Consider the following 25,443-nt stretch of genomic DNA (forward strand, 5'->3'; position numbering starts at 1 on the left):
TTTAGGGTGTGGCACCTCCCAGGATCAGAGTGCTAATCATGTTAATAGCGGTGATATGTATTAGGGATTAAAACTGGGTGACTGATGTCAAATTTTAGTTAAAAAAGAACACTTCTATACGTATTTATAAATATTTTTTCAGTTAGATTGTGAGCATGGTGAGACTTGGAGGGGTTTGAGTTTTACATAGTTACATAGTAGATGAGGTTGAAAAAAGACGTACGCCCATCAAGTTCAACCAATGCTAAATTTAGACAACAGATACTTTATCCTATATCTATACTTCCTTATTGTTCCAGAGAAAGGTGTGAAATAATTATGGACAGGAGGGTTATACCGAATAAATAGGGCCTGGGGTTACTGGTCGTCCATTTTGTCTGTTCTGTATGAAAGAGTGTCTGGTTGGGCGGGGTTTGCTCTGAGACAATTTCAGAATATTAGGTGCTTTCTAGAGAAGTTAAAACTTAACTTTGGCAACACAACTTTGTATCTTGTGTTAAAGAATGCGCTTGTTGCAGCTTTGTTATCAGCAAACCAAAAGATCAGGTGCGTGGCGCAACACCCAGAAGTACCACTCTCCAATTATTTAATTTATAATTGGATAACATGTATCTCATTATATTTTGTTATTTATTTTCAAATGCTTTGGTGACCTTTATAATGGTTGGTTTAGAATACAGAGAAGATTTGTATTCTATCTAGCAACTTATGTTAGACAAAGAAATCAAACATGTATATAAGCCTGCTTGGGCACTCCCCTAGAGAGAGTCGCTCGCTGACCCTCCTGTATGATCATTCAGTAAATGCAATAAACATTTCCATGATACTCACCGAACCTGTCTGCAGTTTCTTGGTGCCCCTGAGAAGGCTGCGGTCACAAAGGCAAACAAAAAACCCCAGTGACATATCTTCCAATGATATCTTATAAGGAGAAAAATAAATTCCTTCCTGACACCAAGAATAGGTAATCAGATTACTCCCTGGATCAACATCCTTCCCATGTTTACTTATTTGGTATATCCGTGTATACCTTTCCTTTCTAAAAAGATGTCCAACCAATCATTGATCTGGCATCCTTTTTGAAAGACCCTTAAAATCTGCTTGTTTCATCTTTCTTCAATTCAGTTATCGTTTTTTTATTGAATTTGTAAATATAATCAATGCTATACATTATGTTTATGTAATCAACTATAGGATAAGTGTTTATTTTATTAATTTAATGTTTTAACATGTTTTAATTCATTTTATATGTTTTGATATTTTTAAAAGGGTAGTAGTGAGGACTGGTTTGACCCCAACAGCATAGTATATCAATTAAGCTGCTTCTGGTCCTGCAATTACTCAGCTAAGTGACGAAAATGATCGCCGCCCATTTGTGGGCAGATACAAGTTTTAGTGCATGTACTTAAGGCACCAGTGTACTGGACTCCTTCATCCCCTGAGGAAGTGACGTAGCGTCACGAAACACGTAGGGAGGAGGAGCCTAGTACAGTGCACGTTGTAAGCCGTCACCTGCGTTGCATCTCGTGGTGTGGGGAGAACTCCGGGCGCTGCGCAACTGACGTCATCGGTTGGCGCGCGACCTCGTGAACAACACACCATCGAGTGGACACAAGCTGCGGACGGCATTCTTGAGCGGCATGTTTGCCCTCGCAAAATGTGAGTGTAACATCGCTGCTTTTTAACATTGTTAAATAAAATTTGCGGAGTACACTAGGCTGTCTTTCAATTTTCTCCAACCACGGCTGTTGCGGTGTATGCTGCTCCTGGGACGACGCAGACCGAGTTGAAGAGAGCCACCTTAGGAACCACGAGGGGCCCGTGGAGATCAAGGTGGAGGAAGAGAGCCAAAGAACAGATCCTCTCCCCTGAATGAACGGGAAAATATCCTGTAAGTAGGGATTTTCCTCTTCAGGTTGGGGCAATTGAGTCTGTATACTGCGCAATGGTGTGTTTTCTTTATCTGTTATTGCAGACAACACAAGGGAAATACGCCTAGAGGAAAATCTACCTCACATTGTTGATGAAACATTCTACTACCAGGACTGACTTTTCAACCAGGACTGTCTTTCGATATGGTACTGTAATCATCATCACCACACTTTGCGCCGGGGACATTCTTTGTATTTATATTTGTATGGTATTGGATTTGAACAATCTATTGTTTATTGCCCCCTTGGCTGCATATGTAATCACATTGTAATCACACAATTGTTGTTATCACACCAATTAGTTTATCACTTGGATCAAGCGCTGGTAGAGAGTTTTTTTAGTTAGTTTTGTATCCAATGTTCCAATGCTGCAAATCATATATGTAAATACATGTAGTCACTGTCCAGGAATAACTAGGAAAAGTCTCGAAGCAGGTGTAGAATAAAAGATATTAAGGATATAATGATGTCCGAAGTGGCTGTAGAGGTATAAACACACCAGTCGGGGGTTAAAAAGCAAATGTGGACCAGAGGCGCAGATACTGAGAACACAGCCCCACCACCTGAGTCCCAATGATAGTTCCAATAATGCTAACCTGACCCGACTGGTAGACCTGCCACCTTCTCAGCTGTGATATGCAGTGAAGCACAACCCCTCCAACCTGTATGTGGTACGGGAGTTCCCAGCTGTTGAAGACCGGAAAGACAGGGTGCTCCTGCTTGAACTGCAGACTGAGAACTACAACCGCTCTGCTGTCTGGCATGCACGCCATCCCTCAGCTCGCCAATGTAGATGACGTGGGAGCTGCGTCACAGGAATCACCGGCCGTGCTGCACTGGGGTCCCGAAGGCAGAGTGCTCAAGCCCGTCGATCGTCACAGGGTTACATCCAGAAGGCAACCAGCCGTGCTGTGACCGACAGGTGATGTAGAAGCCGTGTCACAGGAATGACCGGCTGTGCTGTACTGGGATCCCAAAGGCGGAGTGCAAGCCCTTCGATCGTCCTGGGGCTACCTCCAGAAGGCAATCAGCTGTGCTGTGATCTGGGAAACCGCATGCAGTGGGTTTCTGGCATGCAGATGAGTTAGATAACGCCTCTGTCAATGATACACAAAAGTAGCAATGGAGACTGCTGTGTGCTCCATAACAAAAAAGGAGTAGAAGTAAAAAAGAACGAATGGTCACTACTCCTAGTACCAACACAAGCTTGTAAAATAAAAATATTCTTTATTACAAAAAGCGGCTGGACATCATGGTATAACCACTCTGACGCGTTTCATCCCTACATGGGACTTTATCAAAGAGTACATGGTTCAGATAGCAGACATGTCTAATATAGATGCAAGTAGAATCTGATTGGACACCTCTAAATCAGACACAGCAGACAACAATGAACACATGGATTGAAACATATTAACACCATCATGTCTGACATACAACAAAGAACACGTATATAATTAACCATATAATAGACAAACAAAAGAAAAAATAAATAAAAATAAATTAAATTAAAATTAAAAACAAAGACCATGATGTCAAGCACAATAATAAATATATATAAAGAAATGCATGGAAGAGAACAATCTGGCAACAATGGACAATAAACAATGGAAGGTAAAAAAGAGACATATAGAATAGTAAGAACTATTAGAATACTGCATATAGGAAACTTATTCAATAAACAAGTCGTATGAATGCAAGATAAGACATAAGTAAAAATGTGCAAAATGCAATGATCAAACTGTACAATACTCTCCATGCCCTTGTGACTAAAGAAAATGTTTCAACTCCCAGTCAGAATTTATTCCAAGGGGATGGAGAGTATTGAGAGTATATATCCAGTACATTTCTTTCTGATTTAAACGATTCTCCCTATTGCCTCCCCTGGGATGACGGGGTACATGTTCAATGGCTGAAAAGGAGAAGTTACCAACACCCCCCAGGGCATTGTGAGAAATGTCTGGATACCGGGTGAACCAAATCTTTCCTCTTAATCAAACGAATATGTTCAGCTATACGGACCCTAAGAGGTCTGATAGTGCGTCCCACATATCTGTGGCCGCATGCACATGAGAGAACATACACAAAAAAAGTTGTGTTACAATTTAGAAAATTCTTAATATGAAACTTTTTTTGACCATTAGAGTAAGTAATAAATTTTGCAGGCAATGCATATTGACACATAGAGCAGTTCGCACAACAATAAAAACCTTTAGGAATGGTACTAATAGTAGGAGTACGTAAACTAGAATCAAATAAGCTAGGTGAAAGGTGGGAGGCTAAAGTTTTAGCCTTGCGGAAGGTAAATCTAGGGCCACTTGACAACGAATGTCTTCGTCAAGGAGAAGAGTGTGCCAATGTTTAGATATAATCTTAGAAATTGATGATGATTGCGAGCTGTAAGTAGTCACAAAAAATGGACTTTGTGTAGTATTAGAAGATAACTTATTGGATATAGTAGATTTCAAACCCGTTCTTTGAATCAGGGTGTCCCTGTCCATAGAGTCAGCTCTTGCAAAGGCTAGCTCTATGTCTTTAATAGAATAGCCCCTGGTTACAAATCTGTCAAACATTTCCTTTGATCTTGACAGAAAAATGTCATTAGTTGAACAAAGTCGTTTTAGTCTCATGAATTGAGATCCAGGAATATTCCTAATCAATGAACGGGGATGGCAACTCCGTGCATTGAGAAGCATATTCCTGGAATTCTTTTTGCGAAAAATATCGGTCTGGATGTTCATCTCACAGTCAATATACAGGGTCAAATCTAGATAGTTAATGTGATTAATATTGTGCTCAAAAGTGAATTTAATATTATAATAATTAGTGTTTAAATAGTGAATGAAAGAAAGTAAAGAGTGCTCGTCACCATCCCAGATAAGTATCAGATCGTCAATATACCTCTTAAAAAAGACGATATTATGACGAAAAGAGTTATTAGAGTGATAAATAAATTGTGCCTCCCAGAAACAAATTAGCATATGAAGGTGCAAAACTCGTGCCCATAGCGGTGCCTAATTTTTGTAAATAAAATGTGAGTCAAAAAGAAAATAATTATGTGTAAGTAAAAAGAATATGGATTCTTGTAAAAAAGTGCAATGTGAAAGTGATAAAGTGGATAAATCAAGAAAGTGTCGTATCGCTTGAAGACCATGATTGTGATCAATAATGGAATACAGGGAGGCCACATCTAATGGGACCCACCTGTATTCCTTGTGCCATATAAAGTCCTGTAACTTGACGATGAGATCCGCTGTATCCCTAATGTAGGAGGGAAGTTGGAAAACCAGGGGCTGTAGGAACTTGTCCACATACCGCGATAACCCATCTCCCAAAGATCCAATGCTCGCCACTATTGGTCGTCCAGGAGGGTCAACAAGCGATTTATGGATCTTTGGAAGATGGTGGAATACCGGAATCACGGGATGTGGACAAGTTAGAAATTCACATTCCTTGTGACTTATAAAATGTAGAATTCTCCCAAAGGATAAAAGTTCAGTATATTCCAAAGAATATTTTGAAGTAGGATCATCTTTTAGAGCCTGGTAAAAATTGGTATCATATAATTGCCTCAATGCTTCTTGTTTATATTGATCAGAGGACAATATTACCAAGGCTCCCCCTTTGTCCGCATTTCTAATTACAATGTTAAAAATTTTCTTTATTAAGTCAATTTGCTGTATCTCCGTATAGGTCAGATTGCTAGAACTAACATTAGAGTAAGAAAAGCCTTGGGAGAGTAACTTCAAACCTCGTTCAACCAAACGTTCACATGTAGTTATAGATGAGCCCCTGTTGTAATTGGGGCAAAATATAGATTTTTTCGGTACCCAGAGTCTTCTGACCCAAAAAAAGGGTTGGACATATGTATTTTAGGGCTCTCCTTGTGACTCTAGCAAACAGATGAAACAGATGTATTATAGGCGCCAATATGATAAAGGATATATCACACCAAATGCAGGGCCAAGGTGAGGCTCAGGATAGATGAGTTGTGCTTAAAAAAGAAGAAGACAAAAATACAAAACATAGCGTGATACTGTAGGTATATGGGACAAACAACATACAATACTAAAAACTAACAGCTGAGATCAAGGTGAAAATTATCAAAAAACATTTAATAAAACATATAATCAATTACTATGACAATGGACATAAGAAAAATAAAAAATAAAAATACACAGACTGATAAAATGACCAAATGGTTAATGGTGAGGACCACCTCACTGCGACACCGGGTGAACTGCCCACTCGAAGGATGGTAACGAGCAGTGGATAATTTTGAGAGTATCCCCTCTCAGCTGCTCAAACAGCTACTGCACCGGAACGGATCTGCAGAGGAGGCGCTGCACACGCCAGCCGGCGTGTGTGTGCTCTCACTGCCTGCTCGCGGGAGAGATGCCGTGCAGATGTTGGCGATTTCTCTGCAGCAGATTCGTCTGTCAGAATTATCAGCTGATTCGCCTCCAGGTCAACTCACGGGAGCAGCGGCAGACTCGGCGTCACTTTTAGGGGTCCTTGCAAGCCACCCTACGCGTTTCGAAAGCGATCTGCTTTCTTCCTCAGGGGTTATGCAAGAGTGTCCGTTAGTGTCCCTTAAATAGGTGTCTCAATCATTTTTTTCTCTCATTTCACCTGTAGCACGCTCGCACATGCGCAGTCAATGTTTCAAAATAGTCAATCAAGTTCGAATTGCACATGCGCAGGTGCTGCTATCTATTAAAAGTCAATGCTTTTCATAATATACACAAATGTATGCAAACTGATCTCAGCTGGACAAATAATTATAAAATAAGGAATGTATATATAGCCATTCTTAAAACAAGTGATATATAACTAATGTGAAGTGAAAAATTGTGATGTATAAAGAAATAATAAATTAAATAATTAATAGAAAATATATATATATAATACATTAATTAGCTTTTATTTAAATATATAACTGTGATAGTGTAGTTATTATAAAATATCAAAAATTTCTCACAACAAAAAAAGAAAAAACACGTTAGAGGAACGAGAGGAGGGCGAAAGAATGGAAAAGGTAACAAAACATTAAAATCTAAAACAACATTTAATAACATCTTTAATATTAGCAATTACCCCATTTCCGATAAGGAAAGCAAAGTACTCTCCAAGGGTTTATCATTCGCACCAGTCACGGGCCCAGATAGTTTTACACTTTATATAGACGTCCAAAGGTACATACGGAAACTGTGCCTTAAAAAATATTTCCTCAGAGATGCGTTGTCCAAAGCAGACACTAATAGTAATTTGCCTATCTCAACAATTACTCCAGTTAATAAAACTTTTAAAAATCCATCCACGTTTTTCCCCAAATTTGTTAGCGGGCCTTTCGTTGACACCTTTGCAAACATGGTTACGGACGACCTGGAAACGCAAAGCCGTAATTTTAAGATAAAACATGATAACCTGAGTATAGATGATAAAAATACTTTGCGTGCACTTGGAGAAAATGATGCTATCATCATCAAACCGGCTGATAAGGGGGGGGGGTTGGTAATTATGGACAAGTCCTATTACATTAAAGAATCCTTGAGAATTTTAGGAGATTTGTCCACTTACCAACCCCTCCCCTCTGACCCCACTATACATTATCAAAAGTTACTTTATAATTTTTTATCAATAGGTTTAAATCACAATATCATTACAAAACACGAATTTGATTTTCTATATAACATACATCCCCGTATACCCTTGTTTTATATAATACCAAAAATACACAAAAGTTTAAAATTTCCCCCTGGCCGTCCAATAATTTCGGGTATACAGTCCCTAACATCTCATTTGTCTCAATATACTGTATAGACAATAAACTACAACCATACGTTGTGCAGTTGCCCTCATATGTACGAGACACTACCCACATATTGCAGACCCTCCAAGACATTCAGTGGCTTCCACATTATTATTTTGTAACGGCTGATGTCAATTCACTATATACTGTCATCAAACATGATCAAGGGTTGGCTGCCATTTCAGAAACACTAAATAATGATCCATCCGTATCTGCAGAATTAAATTCATTTATAGTTGCAGGTATAAAATTTATACTCACTCACAATTTTTTTCATTTCAATAAGGATTATTTTTTACAGATATGTGGCACCGCCATGGGTACCAAATTTGCTCCAAGTTACGCAAATCTATTTATGGGCAGCTGGGGAAAACACCACATTTGGTCCAGCTGTCCCTATGGAGCAAATTTGGTCCTATGGCGACGCTACATAGATGATATTATTTTTATTTGGTCTGGTACTTTGTCACAATTAGAAGAGTTCAAAACCTACATGAATAGTAATAATTACAATCTTGGATTCACTTTCAATTCCAGCCCTTCCTCAATAGAATATTTAGATCTGAATATCTCAATCAAAAATAATAACATAGAAACCAGCACATATTTCAAACCGGTACAAGCAAACAATTATCTACATGCACGCAGTCACCATAACCCTAGTTGGGTAAAAAATATACCCAAGGGTCAATTTATCAGACTAAAACGAAATAGCTCTAGTGTTGAAACTTTTCATATTCAAGCAGAAATTCTGAAGAAAATTTTTTTGGAAAGGGAATATCCCTCTAAAGACCTAGACAACACAATCATGGAAGTTGCAAAAATGGAGAGATCCAGCCTATTGAAATATAAAAATAAACAAAAGAACAATTCTGCTAACTTAGCCTTTGCTGCAAAATACAACCAAATGGCACCAAATATACGTAAAATCTTTAAAAAATATTGGCCCATTTTTAAAAAAGACAAGGAGTTAGAGGGCATTTTGCCTGAACAACCACAGATTATATTCACTAGAGCCCCCAACATCGGACGTAAATTAGCTCCAAGTTGTCCAACTTTACAGGCCACTCCACGTAATGAAGTCACATATAAGGGGTATTTCCCGTGTAATAGGTGCACTGCGTGCAAATATAGTACTAAATCTTCCAATTTCACATCCAATAACACTTCAAAAAATTATTCCATTAAACATCACATCACTTGCAAAAGTTCTTTTGTAGTTTATTTGCTCGAATGTCCATGTGGTCTGCAATATGTGGGTATGACTACTAGATCTGTCCAAAGACGTCTATATGAGCATATATATAACATTAAGAGAGGGCTAACCACGCACAACGTGTCACATCATTTTCTCCAGGTGCACGCACAAAATCCTATAGGTTTAAAATGCAAGGCTATCGAAACCATTACTCCAAATTGGAGAGGAGGAAACGCTGTGAGCCTATTGGGGAGGAGGGAATCCTATTGGATATATGAACTCCGAACCCTATCCCCAATGGGCCTCAACGTTGACTTCGATTTGAAACCTTTTTTGGTAACTTGATTTTCCGTGAAGTTTATCCAGGTTGTTTTTTAATTAATTTTTTTAATTAATTTTTTTTTAATTTTCCATGTATAATGTTTGGGTTATAACTGATAAAATATAGAATTTACTGTATATGATATATGGGTTATAATACTTTTATTTAATATGTCTAATTATATATATATTGCCTAAGCATGTCAATATCCCTTTATGATATAGGGGACTTATTACTACACATACACACCACCACGTTAGTTTTTGTATATTAATATTATATTTCATTATTTAAAATTATATCACTAAGAATATATTATTACACACAAAATATCACACACCTAACAAAATATAAAATATATTTATCTAATAATTTTTGATATTTTATAATAACTACACTATCACAGTTATATATTTAAATAAAAGCTAATTAATGTATTATATATATATATTTTCTATTAATTATTTAATTTATTATTTCTTTATACATCACAATTTTTCACTTCACATTAGTTATATATCACTTGTTTTAAGAATGGCTATATATACATTCCTTATTTTATAATTATTTGTCCAGCTGAGATCAGTTTGCATACATTTGTGTATATTATGAAAAGCATTGACTTTTAATAGATAGCAGCACCTGCGCATGTGCAATTCGAACTTGATTGACTATTTTGAAACATTGACTGCGCATGTGCGAGCGTGCTACAGGTGAAATGAGAGAAAAAAATGATTGAGACACCTATTTAAGGGACACTAACGGACACTCTTGCATAACCCCTGAGGAAGAAAGCAGACCGCTTTCGAAACGCGTAGGGTGGCTTGCAAGGACCCCTAAAAGTGACGCCGAGTCTGCCGCTGCTCCCGTGAGTTGACCTGGAGGCGAATCAGCTGATAATTCTGACAGACGAATCTGCTGCTGAGAAATCGCCAACATCTGCACGGCATCTATCCCGCGAGCAGGCAGTGAGAGCACACACACACACGCCGGCTGGCGTGTGCAGCGCCTCCTCTGCAGATCCGTTCCGGTGCAGTAGCTGTTTGAGCAGCTGAGAGGGGATACTCTCAAAATTATCCACTGCTCGTTACCATCCTTCGTCCGGTGAGTGGGCAGTTCACCCGGTGTCGCAGTGAGGTGGTCCTCACCATTAACCATTTGGTCATTTTATCAGTCTGTGTATTTTTATTTTTTATTTTTCTTATGTCCATTGTCATAGTAATTGATTATATGTTTTATTAAATGTTTTTTGATAATTTTCACCTTGATCTCAGCTGTTAGTTTTTAGTATTGTATGTTGTTTGTCCCATATACCTACAGTATCACGCTATGTTTTGTATTTTTGTCTTCTTCTTTTTTAAGCACAACTCATCTATCCTGAGCCTCACCTTGGCCCTGCATTTGGTGTGATATATCCTTTATCATATTGGCGCCTATAATACATCTGTTTCACTTGCTATCTGAACCATGTACTCTTTGATAAAGTCCCATGTAGGGATGAAACGCGTCAGAGTGGTTATACCATGATGTCCAGCCGCTTTTTGTAATAAAGAATATTTTTATTTTACAAGCTTGTGTTGGTACTAGGAGTAGTGACCATTCGTTCTTTTTTACTTCTTCCCCACTATTGAAGTCAGGCTTATAGGTCTGTAATTCACCGCTTGTGATCTAGCTCCCTTTTTAAATATAGGCACCACATCTGCTTTACGCCAATATTGTGGTACCGAAACAAAAAGAAAAACAAAAAGAACGATTCCTGCGCTCCTACCAATTAGGCTAAGATAAAATAATATTCTCATGGAAAAGGGTATTTGGTTAAACCCTTTGGCCAAAGCATTTGTAAGCCTGCATGCCACGTCAAGGCAACCCGTTTAATGCAGGTACCTACACTATAATGTATATATATGTAATAATTGTCCCATGGACTGCTTTATTTAACCCCTTCAGGGCTTTAACACTTTTTTCACTAGTCCATGGGACAATTATCGTTCTTTTTGTTTTTCTATGTGTAAGGCCTATCTTTTTACCTGCAGCAAACTTCTATAGGGAGGAGCGCGGTATTATGTACATTGTGGTACTGAGCCTGTGGAAATGGAGTCCTTGAATATTAAATGTAATGGTTTGGCTATTCATTTATGTAACTGTACTTGTAACCATGTATTATTTGTTTTACTCTGTGCCCAGGACATACTTGAAAATGAGAGGTAACTCTCAATGTATTACTTCCTGGTAAAATATTTTATAAATAAATAAATAAATATTACTGAATTCTTGGATGTATGCCATCGGGGCCAGGTGCCTTTTTTACTTTAATTTTTTCAAGTTGCCTATGAACTTTTTCCTCAGTTAACCAATTGTTCATTAATATGGAGGTTGTGGCTTCCTCCTGTGGCAGCACTATTGAAATTGATTCTTCCCTGGCAAACACAGAGGCAAAGATTTAATAAAAAGGGTTAATACCTCTGCTTTTATCTCCAATAATCTGCCTCCCATTCTCACACTGAAGGGTTCCTATATTTTCTTTTCTCTTTTTTTTTGTTATTAAGGTATTTAAATAACTTTTTGTGTGTTGATCTTACTTTCAACTGCAATTCTTTTTGCCATTATCCATTTTTGCTAATTTGATTGCCCTTTTGTAATTTTTGTTACATTCCTTATAATTCTGATACGATGTCTCTGTCCCTTCTGACTTAAAGAATCTAAACACCTTCCTCTTCTTGTCCATTTCCTCCCCTACCTGTTTATTTAGCCACATTGGTTTTGACTTATTTCTTTTATACGTATTACCCAAATGTATACACTGATAAGCGTGCTTTTCTAACAATGTTTTAAAGACTGCCCATTTATCTTCTACATTTTCCCTGCAAAAACATCATCCCAATGTTTTACTTGTAGATTAGTCCTCAGTTTATTAAATCTGTGTTTCTAAAGTTTAAGCTTCCTCAATCTCACAGATATTTAGTTGTTTATAGCATATCCCTACAAATATTTTCTTTATACAGTACTTTTACCTCCACTGCTAATTTCCATTCACAAGGTCTCTACATTTTCATAATTCCCTTCATAAACATCTTCCCTTATAATAGGTTTTAGATCCGGTTTAACATAAAAGCATACTCCACCACCTCTTCTATTTACACAATCCTTCCTAACCCTCTAAATTAACTGTCCAGTCATAAGGTTCATCCCACTGTGTTTCAGTAATGCCTATGATATCATACTGCTCCCTTGCAGCTATTAATTATACCTCCCCCATTTTATCTGTCAGGCTTCTTGCATTAGCAAGCATACATTTAAGTTTTTTTTTCAGTCTGTACTATTACCTTATCTGCTCCTTCCTTTCTGCGCCAACTTGGTTTAGTCTTTAGAAGTTTTCTAGTATTATCTGTATGTACTATGGGTGTCTCGCTGCTGGTCAAACTCGCATTTGCCCCCATTCTACCTTCTTAACCCCTTGTTTCCTCATCTATTCTATTTAGTTTGTTAACTGTTACATAGCCCTCCCCCCTCAATCTTAGTTTAAAATCTCCTGCAACCTTTTTCTCTAGACACTTTCCTTTTGTCTGATGTTACTGTGTATTCAACAAGAGTTTGTGCAGGTAATGTGACCAATCCCTACCACTTCCTTGTCTTTATTTGCTCACGGACAACCACAGGGTGGGGGAGGTGGAGAAGAGACACTTAACTGCTAGACACTAGCCCCATGCATAGACCCTGAAGAGGAGGAACGAAGCAGTCAATAGTTTTTTGGTCGGCTACCAGGGGTTGCAAATTGAAATGTTAAAATGCTAGACCTATTTCTTAAACATGGTAGTATGTCTGCTAGAGATCCAAACACTGATTGAGTGTAAACACATGAATAAGAAACTGATAGGGAAAAGGGGAATAGAAAACAGGGCAACTAAATGTAACAAATAGGCTGAGGTGAGTAATGCTGCCCCAGTAAGAAATCCAACACCACACAAAACATGTGATGTGTACTGTAGCACAAGCCGAGGTGATTCAAATGTTCAGACCGCAACTAGATTCTCCATTCTTCTACCCAGCAAGTGAGGGAAGGGGGAAACCACATGATTCTGGGATTGGCGTGTCTTGGTTGATTACCATTACAATTATTTTATTTTAAAGTTTTGGTGAAAAAAAAGAGACGAAAAATTGTGTGGATACAGATGCAGTCAGCTTTATCTGCACCCTGCCCTGCACATGTGCTGGTGAACTGCGGACAACACGTGGTGTGATCACAGCCAAGTGCAGAGCAGGATTAACACAGGAATAACACCGCGGGGGTGCCTGCTTCTGAATGGGACTCCCGCTGTGTTAATCCTACCGGGCTGCCACCGTCTGGAAGAGATGCGCAGTGATTGCAGACAGAGGTGCTCAGAGAGAGGGACCTCTTCTAACAGGCGATTGCGCTGCTTTGATTTCATTTACATAGTATTGAAGCAGGGAGTCTCCGGAGATGAACCAAATTAATTTCAGCCCTGGGAACCCCCTGCTTCCCGAGTTAGAGGCCCTGGTATGGGGTGCCGGTATCTCCTGCTAGTTTAAATGTTCCTGTCACATGACGCAGGAGAATGAATCCTGATGGACAATTAGTCTGGCCGCAGGGAGCCACAAGCAGGTAGCGGTCAGGAAGCTTTCAACGGACTCGACAATACATCTGACTGCATCTGTATATATTCAAAACAGGAACAGTTTACTATTTTGAACAGTTTTCCTTCATCTACATAATTAGACAATTTACCACTGGGCCAATTACTTAGAACGAAACAGATTGTTAGCGACCCCACTATCCTTGACCAAAGGCTACATGACATGAAACAGAAATGAATTGATGGGATAAAACAAAATACCCTATTTGACAAGCACCTACAGATGGTCATTCATTTTGATCGAGAACTGCTACTGACAAACCATCTTAGATTCTTTTTTTGTCTTCCTATGCTTCTGCTTCCATGTAAATAAAAAGATTATGAGACACTGGAAGATTTTCCCAAGTGTCCAAACACTGAAACATATAATAATGCAAGATCCCCCACTTTCCCTCTTCCGAAGGGGAAATAATGTACGTGACTATGGTACATTGTTGAGGCAAATAGATATAGTGAATCAGACCCCCAGACGTTTGTTTAACAGTCACCAAATGAAGTATATAGAGATGTCCCAGAGTAACTCCAAGATTGGACCGTTGCTACCAGAAGAGTGCACATATAATGATCTATCATTAGTCCATGAAATTGCATAAATAAAAGCACTTCCGATCAGTCTCCCAATGTGTAGGACATGATATAATAAACGCTGATGATACTGTGTATTAGTGAAAACCCTCCGGTATGGGGCTAGAGTGTGGTAGGGAAGAAGTGGGATGCGGTGCAGCCGTGTCCCCAGCCAGGGAACTATGCGCGGTCTGAAACACCCTGCTCCTCCGCCACTGCCCTCACAAAAACCGGCGTCACATACATCAGTAAACCCCACGGCGGGGGTGGAAGAAGTACTCACTATCTTGACACGCCGCGTCTCAGCTCCGGAACTCCACAGCTGATACACCCGCTGACGTCAGGCTCCACTGATCCGGAAGTAATGCGTGCTCCAGCTGAAGTGTATACAGCAGGAAAAAAGAGTTTTTTGCAGGCGGGCACTGCAGATCGCAGGGGCATAAAAATAGATGAACTCACGCAATAACTAAAAGGTAGTTTATTGAGTGCATTGGCACAGTAAAAAACACTGCTACATGGAAACTCTGATGCGTTTCGTCCGCGAGCAGGGACTTTTTCAAAAAGTTTTTTTTTTTAAAAGTCCCTGCTCGCGGACGAAACGCGTCAGAGTTTCCATGTAGCAGTGTTTTTTACTGTGCCAATGCACTCAATAAACTACCTTTTAGTTATTGCGTGAGTTCATCTATTTTTATGCCCCTGCGATCTGCAGTGCCCGCCTGCAAAAAACTCTTTTTACCAAATGAAGTATATATGTCATTTACCTCTTGTAGTGCCCTGTGCTAAAATGTATGTGAGGAAGACGAAAAGACCAATTAAGAAATAGATTAAAGACTTAGATATGTAGCCAGTGTTTCGCTTTTCATATTGTGGCTCCTGGGAGAGTAAAATTGGGCTACATCTGTACTGTACTTTATACAATGTTACCTGTATATAAAATAATACTGGTTGCTAATGCAATAGACAGCAGAGCTATCAATGAATTGCTGCACACTGTAAGAGAGAGAGAGTAACGTGTAAGAGACACAGGCTCTGTCCCTAAACATAGAAAAGCTCTCTCTTGCCGGGTTACCTGGCTTAAGGTGAGTAACGGAGGCGCCCGCTTTGATCACTGTTCCAGAAGCTTCATGCCCTAGGACCATTGGTTTTTTAACAACAAAATCTCCAATGCGACCATGCTGCCAATAATGGACATCCGAACCACATATTCCAACAGAATGCATCTTCAGCAAAACCTCTATGGAGACACGATAACAGAAAGACAATACAGTATTATTATTAGTGAATGGTCTATGGGCAGACAGGTTTTGATGGGTGAAATGTGTTTGAAAGTGCCCAAACTCACAATCTTTAGTAATCCGGAGTACTGTTTTGGGCACTTCGCCATAATAAAGACATTATGGAATTAGAAAAAGAGCAGGGAAGAGCCACCCAATTAATAAAGAGAATATAAAGTCTTACAAGGAAAACAAATCTAAATTCAGATTGTTTCAATTAGAAAGAGGTATCTCGTTACATAGTAGATGAGGATGAAGAAAAAGACAGATCCTTATCGCCATACCGTGTAAACAATATGACTGTAATTAGAAAACAGATTAGGGAGATTAATATAAATTCGGTAGAATCAAAATCAAGGAAATGAATCACAATAAAGTGAATCAGAGAATTAAATCAGTTACATACACGGACTCATCGAAATATCCAAGATCTTTAACATGCATTACATAACATCTCCACATGTATCATCCGTGTTCAGCCGTCCATGGCACCGGAACAAAAGCGTCACCACCAGATGTGACGCAGATTTTATGAAGATGTGTATTCATTTTTAGCACCCACTACTGTAATCTGTGTTTGTTAGAGTATATCCCCGGTCTGTACCCCAATTCAAAGTCGGAGCAGTGTCTACCCGTATAGATGACAGAAATGACAGAACATTCTTTGTACTGTAGGTTGTATTATATACTTAAAGAGAAAAACCTCGCTCTAACTGAGAGAGTTTGTGTGGAGAGGTGAGTGTACCTGGGAAGTATTCCGAGAATATTAAGAATAATGTACTAGCGTGTACATGGGACGCAGAGAGGCCTGTATGGTGCAAACCACCACAAGAAATAAATGGATGGTAATAAAATCAAACTTTAATATGCATACTAAAATAAATGCAGGATAAATATAACTGGTGCTCCGAAAACAAAGGGTGTTCATCTCCAGAGGGAGATAGTGTGCGATAGGTGAACTAGTATAAAGAGGGAGGGGGGTTAAATTAGAGCCCTAATACTCAGCACATCCCTCTGTTTGTGGTAACAATAAGTTGGCTACAGATCTAATAGATGCACATTCAGTTGACAGAATAATTATCTACAGTATATCGAAGCCTTGATACTATGTATCTACGGTGGAGTAGAAACAGTGTTAAAGTCTAATGGTGCATTCCCCTCATTGTGGGTAGTCTTCAGTATTGTGGTAGTGAGGCATTTAATTTGCCCTCATGAATACAGGAGTTTCTGTTTTTAGCGCTATTTTGTGCAGGGTATTATTGCATTTTCAGAGTGCGCTCTGGACTATTTCGGCTGTAGAAGGATCAGACTGTTAAGCGGCTAGATGAAGCAGCATCCATGTGTTTATTTCAGTATGCCTATTAAAGTTTAGACAAATAGACCATAAGAGAAAGAACTCAGTTTATATAGCACTCAAATTCCAGTGGTAGTGTATGTAGATATTAAAATAAATCTTTAAATCAAAATGATTAAAATAAATGGTGCAAACAAAATGAGTAAAATAAGAGAAGCATCAGAGGAGTACCTAATAATTAATGCTTGCAGCTGCAGGTGTCAATCAAATACAGTTGCTAGCAAGGTATTGTAGTTGGCCAGGTGGCCGAGTCTGTAGGTACTAAACACTAGTTGAGCTTCTAGGATGAGCTCTGTATGATAAAAAGACTCCTAAGGCGTCTAAGCTGGAATAATGCCAGCAGTTTGTTGGTCACAGCTTTTATATAGCAGACCCCAAATGTTGGTCTATATTGTGATAGTATCAAATCACTTATAGTCCTATAAATATGGACTGCAGCTAGCAGGTATATGCCATAATACTTCCCTCTGGTTAGGAGGGGAGTATAAGTAGGGTTAATATCATACACTTCTGTGGCAAGTAGCACCCTGTAATATATAGGTGGTATCTAGTATATATTGAGGTGTCAGTGCTAAGTAAGGCAAAAAGTAATTGTATCCTGGAGCTTCTATCCACTTAGTAACACGTGGATAGAGCTTGTCAGACAGTAATAACATGTAGTGCCTCTCACATCCGGTATAGAGGCTGTGCGTGTCACTTTTCTACTGCTGCAGGAAACAGGTGCCCCTCAGCTGATCTGCTGAAACGGTAAGTCTAAGGAGTATTGACACAGAGCCTGCACAATTGCTTACTCAGTCTGGAATGCAGAGAGGTCAAAGTGATTATCTCTCTTACTTAGTAATGGAATGCGCAGCCGGTCTCCTCCAGTATAGCAGCTGTGTGTTGCTGTTTGCTTGCTGCAGGAAAGATTTTCCCTGCAGCTGATCTGCTACACAGTGAGTATTAGGCACGTTCTATAGTGCCGGGCGCGTGATACGCCATGCGCGCGCGCAGAATTTTAGTTGGCTGATGATAATGTGTATTTTATAGGGGGTACTCTATATCGATTTATAAAGTTAAGTTGTTTTTCTGTTGTTCACCTTTGCCCCATATATGACCCATCTATGTTGGATGAATGCCAAGTATGTGTTCAGATGGCAGTTCCTGAAAAAGCAGGAAGTCTGGACACATACGCAATTTCACATTGTGCTATCTCAGCATTCAGTTTCTCAAGTCTCGAGTCAGAATTTATGACTTCATTCAAAGACAGACTGTTGTGACTTTTAGATAAGGAGTTAATGTCAGAATATGGGAAGTAAGTTTTCTGCACGTATACTCGCTCGCTTGCTTAGCTATATAACCCCTGATGTAACCAAGAATAAACTAGGAGAGGTTTTTGACAATGAAAACTCGTGTTGTCTGAATCAATTACTTTCTCCTCCGAGCGCTCGTATTCTTTTCCAGTACAGCACCTTAGGAGTGTTAAAGGCCTCTCGAGAGGGTCTTCCGAGTTGAAGGGGACGGTTCCTACTTATGCTGAAGTAGAGGACAAATTTACAGCTGACGTCAGTCAGCCTTTCTATACAACGGCCGCGCGCGCGCACGGCAGGGAGAGGGGAGCCGACAGACAGCGGCGAAGATGAGGAAAATCATCTTTTCGCGCTGCTGCCTGCGCTCAAATGTATGTATGTGTGTGTATGTGTGTATGTATGTATGCGTGGATATGTGTTTGTATGGATGTGTGTGTGTGTGTGTGTCAATGATTGCAGAACTAAAAAAAAATATTTATTAAACTTTTTTTTCTTTAAAAAATCTTATTTAGGACTTCCTTTCACTCACACAACCCATGAACACACATATAGCTCCCTGCTCTACAGACAGGAAAAGCATGCGGCCCGTGCACTCGCGTTCGCATAGGAACGCGCGGCCGCACGGCCGCATGCTGTATATAACAGCCCTTAGAGATTAAGGCTGTGCCTGGGTAAGACTATATTGATGGTGTTACGAGCTATTCGCCTCAAATATTGCAACCTTAAAATAACCATAGTAGGATAAATCCAACCCTGCTAGCTGTTTTAAGTAATAAGCTGATATTGATCACATTTGGAAAAGCCCTCGTCGACGATCGTTTCGCGTATGCTTTTTCAAGACTGTCGGGCTGATAAGAATGTGTGACCCTATTGGATCATTTTATGCACCATAGATTACTCTGATTGGTTGATGCAGTAATGTAGAAGGATGTCTGTGATTGGTGGACACGTTATCAAAGTTATATAGTGGATAAAATACAGCCTCTTTGATCAGCCCTCTGTTGCTGACAGGCTGATCACAGTGTGCAACTGTGTCTAAAGAAAAATGTATATAGACACACTGTAACCCTGGTGCACCTCAGATGTAATACAGGCGGTCCTCGGTTATCCGACGCAATGCGTTACTCAAAATGGCGTCGGATAGCGAAGCGTCGTAAAGCGAAACCCGTTTTCCCATAGGAACACTGTTTAAATTAAACGTTCCGTTCCTGAAGGCATTTTTAATGCTAAAATACACAGAAAATGTTACTCAAGCAATAAGATATGCAGCACACACATAGATTATGATGGAAACATTATATTTATTGATTCCAGAACTGTAAAATAAAACTATAAAAATAAAACTATGCTGTATTCTGTACAGAAATGTACATGAGCAAAAAAAAAACCACATCAATTATTGGAGGAAGATGATGGGGGGGGGGGGAATCTTCAATAGACAACGGACTTTTTGGAGGTGATGTAGGTGCAGTTGAAGGTTTCGGCCTCTTGAAGAACCTCTTCATTGAAGTCTGGACAGATAATTTCCTTTTCTGCGTGTAGATCTCTCTATAGCAGCTGATTTGGTTAGACACCCCACGACTGACTGTTGAACTCCGTTCAATGTTAGGGTCATTGTCCTCAAATATGGCCAGTGCGCTATCAATGTGCTTGAATGCCGCAGCCAACATTTTGCTTGACAAAGATTTACGTGGCTGTGGCTGTGCCACATCAGCAAATTGGTGGGCCTCCTCTTCAGCAATTTTTTGCTCCTCTAATTGCATGAGGTCTTCATTGCTCAACTCGTTAGAATGTGAGGCGAGCAACTCCTCAATATCCTCGGTTTCCACCTCCAAGTTGAGATCTCTGGCCATTTGCACAACAGTTTCTGTAACTTCTGCAACAGTCTCTGTAAGGCCTTGGACATCAGACACAAAATCCGGGCACAAATTACGCCAAACTCCATTTAGATTGGATTGTTTCACCTCATTCCATGCCTCTCCGATGTTTCTCACTGCATGAAGAATGTTGTAACCCTTCCAAAATTCTTTTAAGGTTGGACCACCTTCCACATCGGTTGCTCTGATGGCCTGGGCAAATGTTCGCCTAAGATAGTAGGCCTTGAAGGAAGCGATAACCCCCTGGTCCATCGGCTGTATCAGTGAGGTGGTGTTGGGGGGCATGAACACCACCATGACGTTTGGATGATGGTCATCCAGGTACACGGGATGGCCAGGAGCATTGTCCAGGAGCAGCAATGCTTTGAAATCGAGGTTCTGGTTCATGCAATATAATTGCACAGCCGGAACAAATTGATGCTGGAACCAATCCTCAAAAAGGCTCCCAGTTACCCATGCCTTACGGTTGGACTTCCAAATCACTGGAAGTGTGTTCTTTGCATAACCCTTGAATGCCCTAGGGTTTTCTGCATGATAAACAAGCAAAGGTTTTAGCTTGAAATCACCTGCAGCATTTGAACCAAGCAGAAGAGTCAGCCTGTCCTTTGCAACTTTAAACCCGGGCATAGATTTTTCCTCTCTTGCAATGTAGCTTCTACTGGGCATTTTCTTCCAGTAGAGCCCAGTCTCATCAACATTGAACACTTGACGTGCGCAATAGCCACCGTCCTCTATAATTTTGGCCAATGTAACAGGGAAGGTTTTAGCTGCCTCCTCATCAGCACTAGCAGCTTCACCGGTCACTTTAATGTTATGCAAGTTTGCCCTCTCTTTAAACCTCATAAACCAGCCCTTACTTGCAGTGAACGTTTCCTCAGTGGCCCCTTCTCCATGCTGTTGCTTAATGTCCTCATACAGACTCAAAGCCTTGGCCTGAATTAAGGCTAAACTAATGGGCACATGACGCTGGGATTGATCTTCCAGCCATATGATGAGGAGTTTTTCCACCTCAGCAATATGCCCAGCACGTTGCCTTATTGTCGTACCTTGCATAGGTGCTGAGCCCTTGATCTGTTCCAGGATTCTTGCCTTGTCTTTGATTATAGTCACAATAGTTGTGCGAGGTATATCCAAGGAACGTCCAATTTCTGTGTTCGTCTCTCCTTTCTCAGAGCGCTTTATGATGTTGTGCTTGGTCTCCAAAGTTATAGATTTTCTATTCCTTTTTGGAGTAACAGCACTTTACTTTTTGCTTTGATCAACCATGGTTTAGGGCCTAAAATACACCACCAAACCTTCACACAGACTGTTCAGAATGATCTCCCTAGCCTGCAGCCGTCTGGTTGTTCATTTGTAGCAATTTTTTAAAGCGTCGTAAGAGCGTCGGATAAGCCGGTCGGGTGTCGTAAAACGGGCCATAGGGATGCATTGACAAGCGTCGGATAAGCCGTTCGTCGTAAAACGAAGCGTCGTAAAACGAGGACCGCCTGTACTGCACCGACACACTTTATTCGAGCAAATACCCGGTATGTACCTGGCAGATACCTGGAATGCGCCGCTCCTCACCTCTGACAAGCCCCGTTGCATTTGCCTTCCCAGCCTGGGTTCATGCCTGGCTGATGGGCGGCTGATCTGTTAAATGATAATGATTAGGATTTAATAGGCTGCAATGCTTCGCGTGTCTACCAGATGGCATAAATTCATGAATTGTAATGCAGTATATATATATATATACTGTGCAGTATTGCAGCCAACGGGAATAAAATGCTTCAATCCCTGCCGGAAAATAACTCAATGCATTCGGGCAGAAAACAGTCACAAACCTCAATACACCCGGGTATACCCGAATTCGTGGGACTAGCCGAGCTCGAATAAAGTGTGTCGCCAGTGTATGTATCTGTGTCAGATGAATACATAGAGAATTATCCTGATACTATTGTATACAGCAACAGTGTAGCCTATAGATTGTAGTTAGATAAAGGAATTAAAGAGACATCCCTCATTGAGCCCTTGTGAGGAAAGTGTCCCCAAATTGTAGATCCACCTTGCCTCACGGCGTAGAAGTATTTGATCCCAGTCGCCACCCCTACTGCCCAAAATAGGATGGTCAATACCAAGAAATTTCAGAACATTTTGGTCTCCATTGTGATGCTCATGTACATGGCGTGCAATGGGTTTATCAAGATTGTTTCTGATGTCTCCTAGATGTTCTAAAATCCGCTTTTTAAATTGCCAATGTATTTTTTTGTACATGAGCACTCAATTTGGTAGATCACACCGATGGTGTTACAGTTAATAAATGTTCTGATCGTAAATATTTTAGAGTCATTCCAGTTTTTAAATTTCTTGGCGACTTTGACCTGGCTGCAGGCCCGACATTGCGAGCATCTATGTGTACCCGTTGGTCTCGTGGGGAGCCATGTGGGATTTATAGTTTGTTTAAAATGGTTGTGTGTGAGTAGGTCTCTTAGATTTTCTGGGCGCCTACCCGTGATGGTGGGATATGGTTTGAGACCATTTTGGAGGTCCAGGTCTGCAGTAAGGATGTGCCAGTGTTTCCTAAAAATGGAGTTGATATTCTGCCATTGGTTGTTGTAGGTGCCAATCACCCGTATGCGTTTACCTTGCTCGGTCTGGACTTTGTCCTGTAGGAGCAGATGTCTTGGTGTAGACTGAGCCCTTTTATAGGCATGTCTCACTATTTTATTGGTATAGCCCCTTTGTAAATACCGATTTCTCATTTTTTGGCTTCCAGTTTGAAAAACTCCATAGATGAACAAGTTCTGCGTAGCCGCAGAAACTGTCCCACTGGTATCCCCCATATTAGATTTTTTGGATGGTGGCTGCAAGCCAGGAGAAGGCTATTGGTTGCCGTCTCTTTCTGATGGATTGTGGTCTGTAGCTCATTCTCCGGACCTCTCTGGATCTTTAGATCCAGAAAACTGATCGTGTTAGGATCATGTTCAACCGTGAGTTTAAGGTTAATCTGATTGTTGTTCAGTGTCTCAATGAACTCATGAAGGGTTTTTCATCTCCGTGCCACAAAAGGAGCACATCATGGATAATCACTGACACCCCAATATATACTAGATACCACCTATATATTACAGGGTGCTACTTGCCACAGAAATGTATGATATTAACCCTACCTATACTCCCCTCCTAACCAGAGGGAAGTATTATGGCATATACCTGCTAGCTGCAGTCCATATTCATAGGACTATAAGTGATTTGATACTATCACAATATAGACCAACATTTGGGGTCTGCTATATAAAAGCTGTGACCAACAAACTGCTGGCATTATTCCAGCTTAGACTCCTTAGGAGTCTTTTTATCATACAGAGCTCATCCTAGAAGCTCAACTAGTGTTTAGTACCTACAGACTCGGCCACCTGGCCAACTACAATACCTTGCTAGCAACTGTATTTGATTGACACCTGCAGCTGCAAGCATTAATTATTACATACTCCTCTGATGCTTCTCTTATTTTACTCATTTTGTTTGCACCATTTATTTTAATCATTTTGATTAAAGATTAATTTTAATATCTACAATCTACACACACTACCACTGGAATTTGAGTGCTATATAAACTGAGTTCCCTCTCTTATGGTCTATTTGTATACACAATTCTCAGTCAAGCACCTTATCCTCACATTATTCATTTCCCTATTATTGAGCTGAGCAGGGGTTCATCTATCTTCCCCTCCCCCCTCCCTTCCCGTGATCTCTATTATATAAAAGTTTAGGCTGTATTATACGAGACTAGCATTAGGGCTATTCATAGATAAATTATAGTGTATATAACGCTTAACATTGTGAGTGCCGGGGGCGGGGGCATGAGGCACAGTGCGGTCATGTGACCGCTGTAGCACTCCACAGCAGAACGCATCCCATGGGACAGGACACGATCTAAGCTGAGAAAGCCCTTTCCGTGAGCAGGAAGTCGCCACTGGAGGTCAAACCCCATAGCATAGTGACTACGGGACACTCAAAGGGTTAATACATCAGGTTTCTTTTCAAGTGTCGGAGAAAACAGGAAAGACCAGCAAGGGTTAATTTTTTTTTATAAATTCAGGGAGAAAAAAGGGGAAGAAAAGAAGAAAAAACTATATAGTGTATGTTGAGCAAATAGTGATACAATATTTGTGAACACTGCGATTGGAAGCACACAAGAGTAGTGCCTAGATAACAGCTACTAAGATAATGTGGAATATCCTTGGTCAAATATTCAAGGGGTCTTCTCAAGTGGACTGTGAGGTTTAAATAGCAACTATAGAGGTTCAAGACTCACCATTTGGTCCTGGTTCAGGCACTGGGCGTTTTTCCTAACAAATGAAACAAAAAAACATAAGCTGTATTAAGGGTCGGTTCAACCATTAGGCCAACTGGGCGGCAGAATTTGTGGTCTGGCAGATTTCTAACACTGCAAGTGGGTTTCCCTGAGCAGCGAGAGACCTGCTGCTGGGTAATGCATCAAGAGGAGGTTTAAGGAGCCAGGGGATGGGGCCATGCCGAGGAGGAAAGAGCGTGGACCAGAGAGGAGGTGTACGTGTGTGTCACTGTGTATTCTGCTCTGTCCTGGTGTGTGTGTCAAGGGGAGAGAGAATGACAGAGAGAGGGGGGAAGAAACAATGAGAGAGCGGGTGGGGGGGGAGAATGACAGAGGGATGGGGAGAGTGACAGAAAGCGGGAGGGGGAGAATGACAGAGAGAGGGAGGGGAAGAAACAATGAGAGAGCGGGTGGGGGGGAGAATGACAGAGGGATGGGGAGAATGACAGAGAGAGGGAGGGGAAGAATGACAGAGAGAGGGGGGGAGAATGACAGAGAGAGGGAGGGGGAGAATGACAGAAATAGTGGGGCGGAGGGAATGATAGAGAGATAGGGGGGAAGAATGACAGAGAGAGAGAGGGGGATAGAATGATAGAGAGAGGGGGGAGAGAATGAAAGCGATAGGAGGGGAGAGAATGACAGAGAGAGGGCGGGAGAATTGTAGAGGGGGGGACAATGAGAACGAGAGGGCGGAATGACAGAGAGAGAGTGAGGGGGAATGACAGAGAGAGAGGGGTAGAAGGACAGAGAGAGAGAGAGTGGGGAGAATGACACAGAGAGGGTGTGAATTACAGAGAGAGAGAGAGGGGGAGAATAAAAGAGGGGGAGGACAAT

At 40.6% G+C, this 25,443-nt stretch overlaps 1 protein-coding gene across 1 annotated transcript in view; it reads right to left on the minus strand.

Moving 5' to 3' along the window:
- The window catches only part of SORD (sorbitol dehydrogenase), a 65,759-nt gene that overhangs the window by 32,189 nt on the left and 8,127 nt on the right, over positions 1–25,443 (minus strand). Inside the window, exons 3-4 of the mRNA XM_075576123.1 lie at positions 24,571–24,604; positions 15,549–15,713 (exon numbers count right to left, since the gene is read on the minus strand). Coding sequence (XP_075432238.1) covers positions 15,549–15,699 — 151 coding nt within the window. The 5' untranslated portion in view covers positions 15,700–15,713; positions 24,571–24,604. The remainder of the gene's footprint in view (positions 1–15,548; positions 15,714–24,570; positions 24,605–25,443) is intronic.

This window comes from Ascaphus truei, chromosome 18, assembly GCF_040206685.1.
Source record: "Ascaphus truei isolate aAscTru1 chromosome 18, aAscTru1.hap1, whole genome shotgun sequence".
NCBI lineage: Eukaryota > Metazoa > Chordata > Amphibia > Anura > Ascaphidae > Ascaphus > Ascaphus truei.